The following is a 14,226-nucleotide window of genomic DNA, read 5'->3' as shown; positions in this document are numbered from 1 at the left end:
TCTGTTTGTGCTCAATAGGTCACCATCACATTCCGATTTTAGGTGTTGTGTTTTGTATGACACTTTGGCCAGTAGTTTCATATCTATCCTTTTTCCTTTGACCAACACAGACCATGCTAACGGTGTTAGCGCGTTAGCATCACACAGCTTACAGCGTCAGTGTTGCATGAATACTTTCAACCATGACAATGCCGACTACTTTTGCTACACACACTTCCCAAGGATTATGGAGATGTCTTTATTTTTTTTTTAAGGTTGAGAAATGAAATAATTATGGTCGTTTCTAATCTCAGCATTTCACAAGAGAAAGACGTGGATGCCTTTCGCTGCGCTGTTGGCGTTGCCATGTCTCATAGAAACAAGTAAATAGGTCTTTAAAAAGAATCCCAAAACAAGCGCATATAACAGGGGTCTGTAACCTATTTTAAATGAAGTGCCATGTTTTTATTTTCTAGATAGTGAGTCAGCCACAAGCTCACATCACAACAATAATCCATGTAATAATCACAATAACAATACTAATAATAATAATCATAATAATCCTGCTACCCTAATAGACAGGGGTACATAAGCACATGGCCGTTTATCCAACAGCTTTCTCCGACCCAACCACACTTTCACCACACATCTCTATATGCAAAATAAATTCGGCACACTCCCAGAATACATATAGGCTACATTTCATTGAAAGAAATGTCTTAATTACTGAATAAATATTACTTTTGTCAATCACGCCATTGTTGCTCAACATCACCAGCCTACGTCAGAATCGTCATGTTGGCGTCTACTACGCCAACTACGTTCACTTATTGGGGCCAGTCCTTCACAGTGACACACGCGTTAGATGAACCACGCGACCGGGATGGTTTCTACCCCTCAATGTCGTGCATTTGCTGCGCCCTTCTAATGCTGCGCCACGCCTACTCTATACTGCTCCATGCGACTCGAACAGCGTCAGCAGCAGCAGCTCCGAGCCTCCGTCAGAAAGGCTGCCCACAGCACTGCACAGCCCCACACCCAAATGAATCGAATGAATGAATAAGGCGCTTATATCGCTATTGCTCAGTGGATGGGACATTTACATTAAAAGCAATCGGATGGACGCGTGGATAACGGCATGGTTGTGTGCAATCGGAGGGAAAGCTTCCATAATCCATATAGCTTCCATGCTAGCTGCTTCAGACACAGGGGAGGGGAGGGAGAAATAGTGCGAAATAGCGCTTATGCAACAATTACCCTAAAACACAAACACCTCAACTCGATGTCATTGTGAATAAGAATTTCGAGCGAAATAATAATTTTTGGAAGGACACTTTCACCCAGTATGAAGCTAAATGTGGAAGCCGTGTGTGTCACACCAAAACGGCTGACCTATAGAATCCTGTAACCAGCCTCTCGCACTGCCTGCGAGTTGGCTCCGTCTAAGGCTCCGTCTTATGAGCAAATTTAGAACTTCCGGTCTGACAGCTAGCAGATTTAAGACATCCGGTTGCTTTCAGAATAAAATAAGATTATTTAATTCGTTAATTAAATAATTTTTACATTACATTATTAGTATTATTATTACATTACAGTTATTGTAAAGACACACATTATGTTTCTGTGTAAAAATAAGTAATTAAATAACATAAAAAAGTTATCTAAATGGATAAATGCTATTCACTGGAGTGCATGGACTTTATAAAGTGGACACTGGACAAAAGACGGCTCCGCCAGGCAACTATCTGGACATACCCACGCGTTTGGGAAGATGTCCTCTACCACCCCACAGTCTCCGCTAAGCGGGAGAGGTGTAAAATTCACAGCAGCAGAGCTTCTACTGGGGTCAATGCAAAAAAATGTACCGTTTCCGGACCCAGAATGGACACTGGACAAAGAGGCCTCCGCGAGGCAACTATCTGGACATACCCACGCGTCCGGGGAGATGTCCTCTACCACCCCACAGTCTCCGCTAAGCGGGAGAGGTGTAAAATTCAGAGCAGCAGACCTTCTATTGGGGTCAACACTCAAAAAAGTGCCGTTTCCAGACCCAGAATGGACACTGGACAAAGAGGCCTCCGCGAGGCAACTATCTGGACATACCCACGCGTCCGGGGAGATGTCCTCTACCACCCCACAGTCTCCGCTAAGCGAGAGAGGTGTAAAATTCAGAGCAGCAGAGCTTCTACTGGGGTCAATGCAAAATAAATTACCGTTTCCGGACCCAGACTGGACACTGGACAAAAGACGGCTCCGCCAGGCAACTATCTGGACATACCCACGCGTCCGGGGAGATGTCCTCTACCACCCCACAGTCTCCGCTAAGCGGGAGAGGTGTAAAATTCAGAGCAGCAGACCTTCTATTGGGGTCAACACTCAAAAAAGTGCCGTTTCCAGACCCAGAATGGACACTGGACAAAGAGGCCTCCGCGAGGCAACTATCTGGACATACCCACGCGTCCGGGGAGATGTCCTCTACCACCCCACAGTCTCCGCTAAGCGAGTAAATGGGTGCTTATATTTCTATGTGAAATGTGGTGATGCTGGCATCACAATAGATGCCAGCATCACGCTGCCTCCGTCTAATAAGCACATTTACAACTTCCTGTTTGGAAACCGAAACAGATGCTTCTGACATTTGCCTGTGCGTGCTTAATCGTTGTACTTCTGAACACATTTCCCAAATCTCAGTGATTTATCCACACATCGCTCTGTGTGTGTGTGTGTGTGTGTGTGTGTGTGTGTGTGTGTGTGTGTGTGTGTGTGTGTGTGTGTGTGTGTGTGTGTGTGTGTCGCGTCGCCCTCCAGCTGCAATTGCGAGTGTGCGCTGTGTGCAGGGCACACTACTGAGTTTAAAACCACAGCTGAAACATGAAGTGGAGTCTGTCAATTCCCGCAATTTCCTTCTTCCCATATTGCGCTGCAACGACACTAGGATTGAGCCCCCCGAAGGGGGGCGAAATTCTAGTTACACTTGTTTACAAGAGGGTCCACATTGTTCCCTGCAACATGCAGGTTGTTCCCTCTGATTTGCAGAGGTCTCTCTCTCTCTCTCTCTGTGTGTGTGTGTGTGTGTGTGTGTGTGTGTGCGCACGACACGTGCTGCGTGCAATGTAGGCAATGCCCTCACGCACGCACTGAACACACAAATCAAAGGCACTATTTTTGTTGCCAGACCACAGACACTAAAATTAGTTCACCGTTTATAGGTTTATCTCAAATTAGGCTACTTTCTATATGCTGTTGCCCCCATGCACTGCCCACTATTAACGTATATTTATTGGTGGAATTTGATGCGGGAGGAGGTGGAAAAAAGCAACATGTATGATATGTTCTGTTCATTTAGCTTTTGCCTCTGAGACATGTAGGCTATAGGCCTATAGTTTAGTAGGCGTGATGTGTGGGAGTCGTCGTATCATCGACCATCATCATCTCTGACTGCTGCATCACTCTGCAAAATAAAATACCAGGGCCCGGAAAATAGCCGATCTACCAGCTCACGACGCGTCGTACGGTGAAGTACAAACCATAATGCTGTATTTGCACTCATGCACTGTCTCTCTTTCTCTCTCTCTCTCTCTCTCTCTCTCTCTCTCTCTCTCTCTCTCTCTCTCTCTCTCTCTCTCTCTCTCTCTCTGGCGCGCACATCAGGCAAAGCAGTTTGTTGCACTTGCACCGCAGGGTCAGTTTATCAATCTGTGAGCATTGCAACGATGGAATGGAAGCAGCTCTGTTGCGCACGCTTTGGAACTTTTGGATAGAGAGAGAGAGAGAGAGAGAGAGAGAGGCGTTTAACTTTGAATTAAACAACTAAGGCCTACTGCAACGTAGGCCTACAAGAACATTTGCTGGAAGCTGTCTTGTGGATGCTTTATAGGTAGGAATGTTTTAAGCCTAATTTGCTATGATTGATTGAAATGATCGATTGATTGAAATGATTGATTGATTGATTGATTTGATGTGTGATTTGACTAGCTATTTGCCAATAATAATATTTAACACGAGAGTCTTCTTTCCTATAGGCTACATTTAAATTAGAAAGATTCGTTTGGCTATTTTAGCCTATAGACTATATGTGTTTATAGCTGTCATATTTTAGACCATTCGAATAGGATATGATAGGCTTCCCATTGAAAGGGGTATTTCTTTCTTTCTTTCTTTGTGTGAGAGAACTACATAAGTTATTCTCTGCATGGGTGCATGTTGGTGACAAAAGCTATACAAAATTGCGAATTGTAAAGTTAGAGCTTAATACTAGCTGGCTACATGGCAATACAAAAAAAAAAGCTATGCCTCTACTTTTAATAGGCTAGCAGATAAAACGCTGAATTTTAAATGAATAATATGCAATGCATACGTACACCTCTAGTTTATTTCTCAATACATAGATAGTTGATTGACAATCTCCTGTTTCTGACAGTCGTCTTTATAGTTGTGACTCGAGTCGTGTCCCTTTTGTTGTGTGTTGTTGTAATGGAGATTGTGCGCCATCTACTGGCTTTGAATGTACCATGCACACTAGTCAGCAATAACTGAACTGAAGACTGTCCTCTCTCTCTCTCTCTCTCTCTCTCTCTCTCTCTCTCAAAATCAAAGTGCATTAAACCACAAAAAACTAAACAACAACTAATATTTGTAAATAATTTGATTATCACCTGGGCAGATGTGTGGCCCGCTGTTAAGTGACCAGCTGCAGCTGTGTGTGTGGCCTTAGCTTGCACTCAGCTGCACTCAGCTGCCATATTTTCCCAAGGGACAATATGGCAGCCCAGCCAACCAGCACGACCACAGGATACTGTATACAGTGTCAGTACATTGGACAAACTGTACACACAGTAAACACTATACAGATATGTTTTGGTTAAAACAAAAAGGTTTTCTTTTTCCAGTAGCCTACACTGGACAAACTGTAGGCCTACACACAGTAAACACTATAGGTCTACAGACATGTTTTGGTTAAAAACAAAAAGTTTATTTAGAAATCATTGCTATAGTGTTTGTTCAGTAACAGGAGTCTCCCAGTCTCTCTACATTTCCAGGTACAATTTCAGCCAATCGGGAGAGAGTAACTATTAATCAGCTTAAAATGTTATTCAGTGTTCCAGTTCCAAAATTGCTCAGCTCATTTCTTTGTGTCATCACTGTTGTTTAATCTGTATGCTGACTCTATCCTGATTGGATAAAATGGGTATCCCGACCTTTCTGTTTAATAAAAAGCTGGAGAGACTCCTGTTACTGAACAAACACTATAGCAATGCAATGAGTATAGTGTGGCGCATCTCTAGTTGAATAACCAGCGATGCACCAAAACCATGTTTTCATCACTTGAAGATGACGTGGTGTCAGAACGGGACAGACTGGCCCATACTCGCCCATACCATACCGATGCCCGCACCGGTATCAATACTGCGTTAATTGGCAGTATCGGCAGCTTTTTCGATACTGGTATATCGGTATCGGAAACAACTTCAATTTTAATCAATCTGGGTCGGACTCGTTACAGGTTGATTGGCATCCATATGTTAAAACAAATGTCAAATATTTTCAGCTGGGGGATGTGCGGCCAATTGCCTATATATACATATCAATTTGGGGGTTTAATTGACATGAGAATGTTTGAGAACCACTGCTCTAATCACTATCATGTCATTCTTTCTCTCTCTCTCTCTCTCTCTCTCTCCCTCCCTCATTCAGTGAGATGGGCCGCCAACGTTTGCTGTGCGTGCTGCTGTGCGTGGTGGTGGTGGCGGCAGCCGCCTCCTCCTCCCCTACAAACGGCGACCGCGACGACAGCCGCGCGTCGACAACGCGCACGCGGCAGCGCCTCCCTCTGGTGCTGAGCCGACGCACGGAGGTCTTAAGCGAACCCGTGTTCAGCGGGAGGCCGGCGGAGGAGGAGGAGGGAGCAGGAGGTGGAGGAACGGAGAAGAAGAGGATGTGTGGGATTGAGTGCCAAAGCGCCCTGCCGCCCCTGGGCCCGGCCCAGCAGGAGAGCGCCCTGGCACACGAGACCCTGTACGAGAATGCCACGCGCACGCTGACCCAGGTCACGCTGACCCAGGTCACGCTGACCCAGGTCACGCTGCAGGTGCGATAGAAATGATTTCTCTTCTATCTGAAGATTAGTTAGTTCAGGTTTTTGGACTAGCTGTGTAGGCTATATTCTTGCCGTTAATATAGTGGTTGCAAAGGTATTCATTGAGTCCCGGAGTCCTGTGGTGGGGCTGGAGTTCTGGTCTGGGTTTTGGTGAAAATTGAGGTCTAAAAATAAATGAATCCCCCCAAAAAATATATACAATATTTGTATTGTTTACAGATTTCTACCATATATAGCACAACCTCCGTCACATTATTTGTGTCCATGCAGTATATCACAACGCCAGCAGCATCACAGAACAGCCTAAATGGTCTTATATGACCTTTTAGGATAACATCTCTGGGTACAAGAGGTGTCCAATATGACACCTCAGGAAGCTTCTGCCCCGAGGGACATACTGTAGCCCTCCTGTACTGACATACTGTAGCCCTCCAGCCTAAATGCTGTTTCTCTGCTCGAATATTCTTCCAAACATTGTCAACGCTTAACCCATTTAGAGCTGAGGGCCTGATTCTATAAAATGTCGTGTTCCGAAAAACCTATGTTTCTCTGTCAGTGGTTCTCAAACTATTTCATGTGAAGGACCCCAAAAATGATATGTGACCGGCCGCAGAGCCCCCCCCCCATATCTGACAATATGTTGTTCCAGGAACAAAGATCTGCACACTATTTAAAAAACAAATAGCAGATCTACAAGCTGTATAGATCTTCTATTTTTCAACAGCTATAAAGTATATAAAATAATGCTTTAAAATGTGGTTAAAAGCTATTAAGGTGACACAGATGTGTTCCAGGTCTTAATGCAGTTGAACGTTTCCCCCTGATGCAGGGCTTCAACCAGACCTCCACCTCCGCGACGCGCGCCGGCGGCAGCCGCGGCCGCACCAAGCGCCAGGTCTACGGCGCCGACGGCCGCTTCGTCATCTCGGACTGGCGCTTCGCCACGCGCTACCCGTTCTCGGCGGCCGTGCGCCTCTCCACGGGCTGCTCGGGCGTGCTGGTGTCGCCCCGGCACGTGCTCACGGCCGCCCACTGCGTGCACGACGGCACGGACTACCTGGCGGGCGCCCGCAGGCTCCGCGTGGGCGTGCTGCGGCTCAGGAGCAGGCGAGGAGGAGGAGGAGGAGGAGGAGGAGGAGGAGGAGGAGGAGGAGGAGGAGGAGGAGGAGCAGGAGGGGGGCCAGGAGGAGGAGGAGGAGGGGGGAGGAGGAGAGGAGGAGGAGGAGGAAGGAGGAGAAACGGTGGTGGGCGAGGAGGAGGACGACGCGAGGTTTTTTTTTCAATACTTTTACTTCTACTCCGCTATACGTCTCTGAGGCAAATTATACTTTGTAGATTTAGATTATTATTATTACAAAACCTACATTAACCCCATTTAGGCCTGACGTCGAAAAAACGTCTTAAAAAAACCCCCCCGTGTTTCTATGTCGGTCATTCTCAAGACATATTCATGTCAAGCACCCCAAATATAATATTGCCCGCCGACCCCCATCTGAAAATGTGTTGTTCCAGATACCCTCCCAGTAGCAAAGATTTGAGTTAAAAACTCGCTCTGTAAAAAATATATATTCAAAGATTTCAGGCACATTTTTCCAAAAATAGCAGACCTATACAAGCTCGTATACAAGTACAAGTATTACAGTACAAGCTATGAGCTTGTATACTGTAGATCTGCTATTTTACAACATGAGGCTTAAGAAACAAAGGGGTTCCCGCCCCAAAATGGATTAAGCACTGTATACATTTCGGCCATTTGAAAATAGCCGATCTACAAGCTCACAGTGAGCTTTTCAAAAGATGGTTAAACATTTGAAAACTTCCTGCATGACTACAATGACTATACTGTTGGTGCTACAAGTACATTTTGAAGCCAATACTTTTGTGCTTTTTACTCAAGTATATAGGCTACATTTTGAATCCCGGACATTTACTTGTATGTATGGTTCTATACATTGCAGTATAGTGACAGATACTTTTACCTACAGTAATAAATGTGAGTACTTTTTCCCACCAGCAGGAGGAAGGAGGCCCGGCGAGAGAGAGGAAGGGCGGGCGAGGCGAGCGGCGGACGAGAGGGACGAACGTCGGGCAAACCGCGCCCGAGCTGAACCGCGCGCGGCGCTCGACCGAGCCCCAGGAAAGGCAAAAAAAGCCCGTGTTCCGCTGGACGCGCGTCAAACAGACGCGCGTCCCGCGAGGCTGGATCCGGCCGGCGGAGACGAGCAGCAGCAGCGACGACGTCAACGACGTTAACTCGGTCTCGGCCGACTACGACTACGCCCTCCTGGAGCTGAAGCGCCGCGTCTCGCAGAAGCACATGGAGGTGAGCGTCGCAGTGGGGGAGATATGGTTAGAAATATCGCCCAGACGATACCATATAATATGGGCTCCATTTTCGTCCATGCTAAACCTCTTATCCCTATAGGGCTCCACCCTCCGCCACCACTTATCCCTTATCCCTAAACGTATTTTCATTTTTTTTTTTTTTTACTATTTTGAAAAACATTTAAAAATAGTTCAACTATACAGCCGATCTACATCGAGACATTATTTGAACTATTTTAAAAGGTTTTTTAAAATAGAAAAAAAAAAAATGGCAAGTTAGTTTAGGGATAAAGGTTAAGGGATATAGCCCCTAAACTACGCCTTTTTATACTATTTTGAAAAACATTTTTGAATAGTTAAAATAGGCGATCTACATCGACACACTGTGAGCTTGGTAGACTCTTTGGATATTTTAACTATCCAAAAGTGTTTTTCAAAATAGTAAAAGAAAAAGTTTAGGGATAAGGATGAAAAAAAGTGTCCGTTTGTTTGCTGCAGGGGGAAACCTTTAACCCATTTAGGCCTCATGAGGCCGATTCTATATAGAAACGCCTTCTGAAGCCTGACCAAAAGAGAATCCTATTAGGACATTTAAAAGTGAGTGCTGGTATTCTTTTCTATGTCTCTATACCTGAACCGTGCACCCGGCGTACATTTATTTCACACTGCACTACTCAACTGAGTGCTCAAGTTCTTCCTTTCCTTTTTCCACATAATCGCCCCATGCAGGTGGGCGTGGCGCCAGCCGCCGCCGCCGCCGCCGCCGCCCCCCCGCTGGCCAGGATCCACTTCTCGGCCTACGACTCGGACCGGGGGGGCGCGGGGCCGCCCGACGCCGGCGAGAACGTGGTGTACCGCTTCTGCTCCGTCACCCGGGAGTCGGACGACCTCATGTACCAGCAGTGTGACGCCCGGCAGGGAGCCGCCGGCGCCGGGGTCTACGTCCGCCAGCGGGCGGAGGAGGAGGAGGAGAAGGAGAAGGAGGCCACGTTAGGAGGAAGTGCGGTGGACGCCGGGCGAGGCAGCAGGTTCCAGCGGCGGGTCATCGGCGTGTTCTCGGGGCACCGCCGGGTGGAGCCGGAGGAGGGAGGCGGCGCAGGCGAGCGGAGGGACTTCAACGTGGCGGTGAGGATCACGCCGGCCAAGTACGCCCAGATCTGCCACTGGATCCACGGAGATCCCAGTCTGTGTCGGGAGATGTGAGGATCCAACGCTGCGCGCTGTAGTGCACGCTGCGTCTGTTTTTCGGGATCCACGGAGAGACCCCGTGTGAACAGTGATGTGTGTAGCTCTGCGAGATCCCTGCAGTCGATCCCTCCATGCAGTCCAGGGACGTGCTCACATATATAGATATCAAATGGGGGGCGTCAGTGAGCCCCTGCCCTTTTACCCGTCTGAAAAACAACCGCCCTCTCCAGAGCACGAATGCAGCGTTCACTATGGCGAAAGAAATGCAAATGCCCTCCGCTCCTTTCCCCATGCCAAACCGGAAGGCAGCATTCAGGAGAATTTGTTATTTCTCTCCTGAACTAATTTGTTTTTCGAAATCCATCTCCAGTAGATGAAGAGTGCAGGGTTGCGCCACTGAAAATAGCTGATCTACAAGCTCTCACGACGCGTTGTGATCTTGTAGATCTGCTATTTTCGCTACTTTGGGACAAGAGTGCCCTCTTATGGGATTTCAGCCCCTCTGTGACACTCTCCGCACGTCCCTGCCATGGTCTGTGTAAAGGCCAATAGTCATACTCCAGTTTGAGGTGATGGCTTATCACCGCAGTGTAGTTTTCTAAAGTTATGAAAACTACAACTACAACAACGTGGGGTGTTGTGCTAATTCGCTTATTTCCACCGAAATAAGTAGTAAAGTGTGCCGCTTGGGATATTATTTACATTATGAAGAGAGGATATATACAAAAGAATAAATGTTTTTGAGCGATGGAAATAAGCGAATTAGCACAACACCCCATAGCCCCATTCAATTCCCATTCAATTCAATGCAATTCATTTAGGGCTTATGGTAGGGGAAATAGCCAATAAGGAGCTTTTGCACAAAATAACACCTGGACCTCTTTGGTGGGGACGTAACAACTACAAAGAAAGGTAAGAAAGCCTTTCAGTATGGAATTCTCCTTGAAGTGTCCAGGGGCCAGACACTGAACCCCACATTGCCTCCAATGGTGTGTGAATGTGGGAAGCTGCTTCACCTCCCAATGTAATTCATTATTATTACTTTATCAGAATATAGAGCTTTATACAAAAAATACCAGTTACATTAGCTTTAACTCAGAGAATGAGTTAAAGCTAAGTTAAAGTTAAATGAGGACGGATGTCCCGATCTTTTTTTTGTTTTGTTTTGCTATTTTAAGGGACAAACATAAACGTATTCTTAGTGATATGATGAGTCGATGAGATATGCTGCCCTATACACAGCCAAAGTGCAGTAGGATTTTGGACACACCAATGTATTTGTATATCCCAAATAAATTTGCCTTTCTGACTTTGGGGGATAAACAATTACGTCAAGAACATATTTACAATTAGTGTAATATCACTTATTTGCCGATATCTCATTCGGCTGACCAGTTGAAACACTTTTAAACCCAATAACCCAATATGGTTATCTCTAATATTATTGTTTGTGATTGTTGCCAGACAACAACTCTACTAATGTTGGTAATTATCATTGTAATCCAGTGGTGGACGGTCGTATTTAGTCGGGACCCAAACTTATTTATGACCCAAATTATTTATGAATGACCCACTTAAACCTAATTTCAAATGGTGAATATGCTCACAACACTTGAGCTTGTAGATATGCTATTTTCATACTTTCACTTTCACCATTTTTGGAACGTTTTGATGTTTTCTTTTACTTAAAAAATAGTATTCTAAATTTCGATACAGCGATGCATTGCTATTGAAAAAGTAATTTGTACTTTTGAATACCTATAGTACCCACTTTGTCACCACCACTGAATACTTTAAAAAAAAATGTATCAGATGTTATATTTATACCTGAGATATAATTATCTGGAGAAGGACTAAGACTGTATAGTACAATACGTAGGTCTGTATAGTACAATGTGTACACTGACACATCCACAGCTTTAGTTAACACGGAGAGCTCTCTGACATGTCAGGATTTCACAGTGAATGGATGGATGTTGGCAAAATGTTGGCAAAATGGACGCTTTGCTTCTTAATGTTCTGTTAACATGTTTCTGAGGTTTGAATGCTTTTAGCTGGTCATGTTAACATGTTAACTGTTAACTTGTTTCTGAGGTTTGGATGCTTTTAGCTGGTCATGTTAACATGTTAACTGTTAACTTGTTTCTGAGGTTTGGATGCTTTTAGCTGGTCATGTCACTAATATTGCATTGAATATGTCTGATAACTAGTGAAACGGGACGTTCTACATATTGTGTGGTTTCTACTTTTGGTAAAGGTACATTTTGATACGGATGCTTTTGTACTTTTACTCAAGTACATGTTTAATTCCAGACTTTTACTTTGTAACAGAGTACTTCTACATTGCAGTATTGACACTTTTACTTAAGTGAACATTTTGAGTACTTTTTCCACCACTGATTATATTATTTTGTTTTATTTTACAGTCTGACTTTGTCTACTCTTAATAGCTGTTTTTTCCCTTTATTTTTAACATTAAATTGTGATTTAAAAACTGCTCAATTAAATGCAACTCTCCATTTGTAAAGGATAATATTGTATTGTTTTGATCTGTTATATTTATGCCATTACGGTTTTAAGCATAGTGTTAGTGAGGTTAAGTTTATGTTTTGGCATATAGTGTTTGAGGTTAAGTTTATACAGTAGCTGACATACTTTTACTGAGGTCAGGGTTAGGGTTAGGATTAGGTATAGTTTTACTGAGGTTAGGGTTATGGTTAGGTTTAGGTATTTTAGGTTAGGTTAGGGGAGAATGTTCATTTGTTAATTACATTGTCTTCTTTCTAACAAGTTCAGTCTTCCATGTTTCTATATGGCTTATTGTGCATATTGTTGCTTATTGCTTATTGACCTTATGCACACCGCTGCCATCTTGCCAGCAAGGTGGTAACTAGTGCAATTTCCCATTGACAGCCCATTGCATTCATCCAATAGAAAAGTCCTATCTGATTGTATTAAACAACATCAGACTCCAACATTGCAGCTGTTCGAAAAGCTTGAATTATCCTGTCTTTATCCGCAAGTGTTTGTTTCATAAAGATCCACTGCGTAGACATGTTATGATGAGCTAATTCCTTGCAGGTGTTTTTGTTTTTGTTTTGTTGGGAAAAAAAAGTGTTTGGAAGTGCTCATTGAATATCACTCAGCGGCCCTTGAATTCGCACATAAATTATAATGCAAGGGGAAGCATGAGGTTGCTTTGTTGATAATGAGCAAAAATGGCCACGGCCAAATACATATTAATCGGTCCTTGACGTGAAAAAGAACGAGATAGGCCTATAACAACGGACATATCAATGTCTTGTGTGGACACTTTTCTCCCATGGTAGGACTAGGCCTTGCTTTCTATTAGAGATAATTACTGCCATCTGTTGGTATAACCATGTAGTTACAACTTGGACTGCACTTTCACAGTAGTAAAATGGTCTTGTATGTCTGTTCTTTATACAATTCATCGTCTATTAATCAACTAGGAACTAAAGTTGTCAAAAATATTATAGTGGAGTAAAAAGTACATTTGCCTCTGAGTAAGTGGAATAGAAATTTAAAGTATGTATCAAGACATTTGTGTGTGAGTTTTGCAGAACCGATTGCAACACACACACAAACACTAGAACATGTACGTTTTTGTTCATGTTGTTTGATGTTTAAGGTATTAAATGCAGCTGTGGAAAGTACATGTACACAAGCATTGTACTTAAATCTGGTTATGTACATCATCAGCTGTAATACTTCACAATATACCATTTTGTTTGTTTCTTTCCTTTTTTTTGCCTCTATGATGATTTTTTGTTTTGCTATATAGAGTATATTTGTACGTCTAATTGTTACGATGAATTAAACACGGCGGGCCCTATTGTAAACAAGTGTAATGCTTTATGGTTTCGTCCACAGTTAACAGTTTTGTCTTGAGTTGTGCTTGAAATGTACAGTAATTCTCCAATCTGTTAATAAATGCATCAATCAATCAATCAAAACTGTAATATAAAAATAAATAACATATCGACATACTGTAGGGATTTCTGATCATTGTAGCTACTTAAATAATAATAATACAATAACACAATTGACACTGGGTGAAAAAAATGGGTTGCAAAATCGTGGGATAATTCTTTTTAATAAAAAAGATTATCACCAATACCAATGATGGGCTTCCAGTAACAAAGAATACCTTGGAATGCCCCTGTAGTAATGATAGTTAGTGTTCAGTCAGTCATGTGTCCATCATGGCAGCAGGATATTTGGTCATTTAGGGGTGGTTTGGGTTACTGGTTGGTTGGACAGGAGGCTATATAAGACTCACAGGCACACCCGAATAATTTAATTCAGTCATTTTGACTAAAACATTTTGGCTCAATAAATGTGTCCTTTTTATTATTGAAAATGTATTTAATATTGTGGGTGTTTGTTCTTAATACCGGACGGTTGTGTTTTGTATAAAGGCCGTTGCCACACCAATGATTCGCAACGAGCTATACTTGCAAAACCATTACCCCCAATGGCAGTTACAAAAGTGTTGCACTGTGGACTGACCTTAAAACTGTTTTGTTGCAAGGAGTTGTGACTATAGTTGCATTGGTGCGGTCTGGCCATAACTTTAGAGAGATCATGAAACAGGGAAACTGTGGTCACTTCTA

General features: G+C 43.7%; 1 protein-coding gene across 1 annotated transcript; it reads left to right on the top strand.

The window, feature by feature from the left end:
- Nucleotides 1-3,691: 3,691 nt before the first annotated feature.
- On the top strand, nucleotides 3,692-13,569 carry LOC308334548 (inactive serine protease 35-like). The gene is made up of 6 exons (XM_080791346.1): nucleotides 3,692-3,856; nucleotides 5,674-6,067; nucleotides 6,906-7,183; nucleotides 7,292-7,346; nucleotides 8,091-8,399; nucleotides 9,131-13,569. Exons 1-6 carry the CDS (start codon nucleotides 3,846-3,848, stop codon nucleotides 9,602-9,604), a joined length of 1,521 nt encoding a protein of 506 aa, XP_080647472.1. The 5' UTR covers nucleotides 3,692-3,845; the 3' UTR covers nucleotides 9,605-13,569.
- Nucleotides 13,570-14,226: the final 657 nt, after the last annotated feature.

Source organism: Protomyctophum bolini (genome assembly GCF_963924005.1).
Source record: "Protomyctophum bolini genome assembly, chromosome: 19".
Taxonomy (NCBI): domain Eukaryota; kingdom Metazoa; phylum Chordata; class Actinopteri; order Myctophiformes; family Myctophidae; genus Protomyctophum; species Protomyctophum bolini.
The sequence above is the reverse complement of the archived record's forward strand: the minus strand, read 5'-3'. Positions and strand labels throughout refer to the sequence as shown.

Excerpts from the sequence above, each read along its gene's own strand:
- LOC308334548 (XM_080791346.1), top strand. Across the intron at positions 6,068-6,905 it reads TGACCCAGGTCACGCTGCAG|GGCTTCAACCAGACCTCCAC; the intron begins GTGCGATAGAAA and ends CCCCTGATGCAG. Across the intron at positions 8,400-9,130 it reads TCTCGCAGAAGCACATGGAG|GTGGGCGTGGCGCCAGCCGC; the intron begins GTGAGCGTCGCA and ends CGCCCCATGCAG.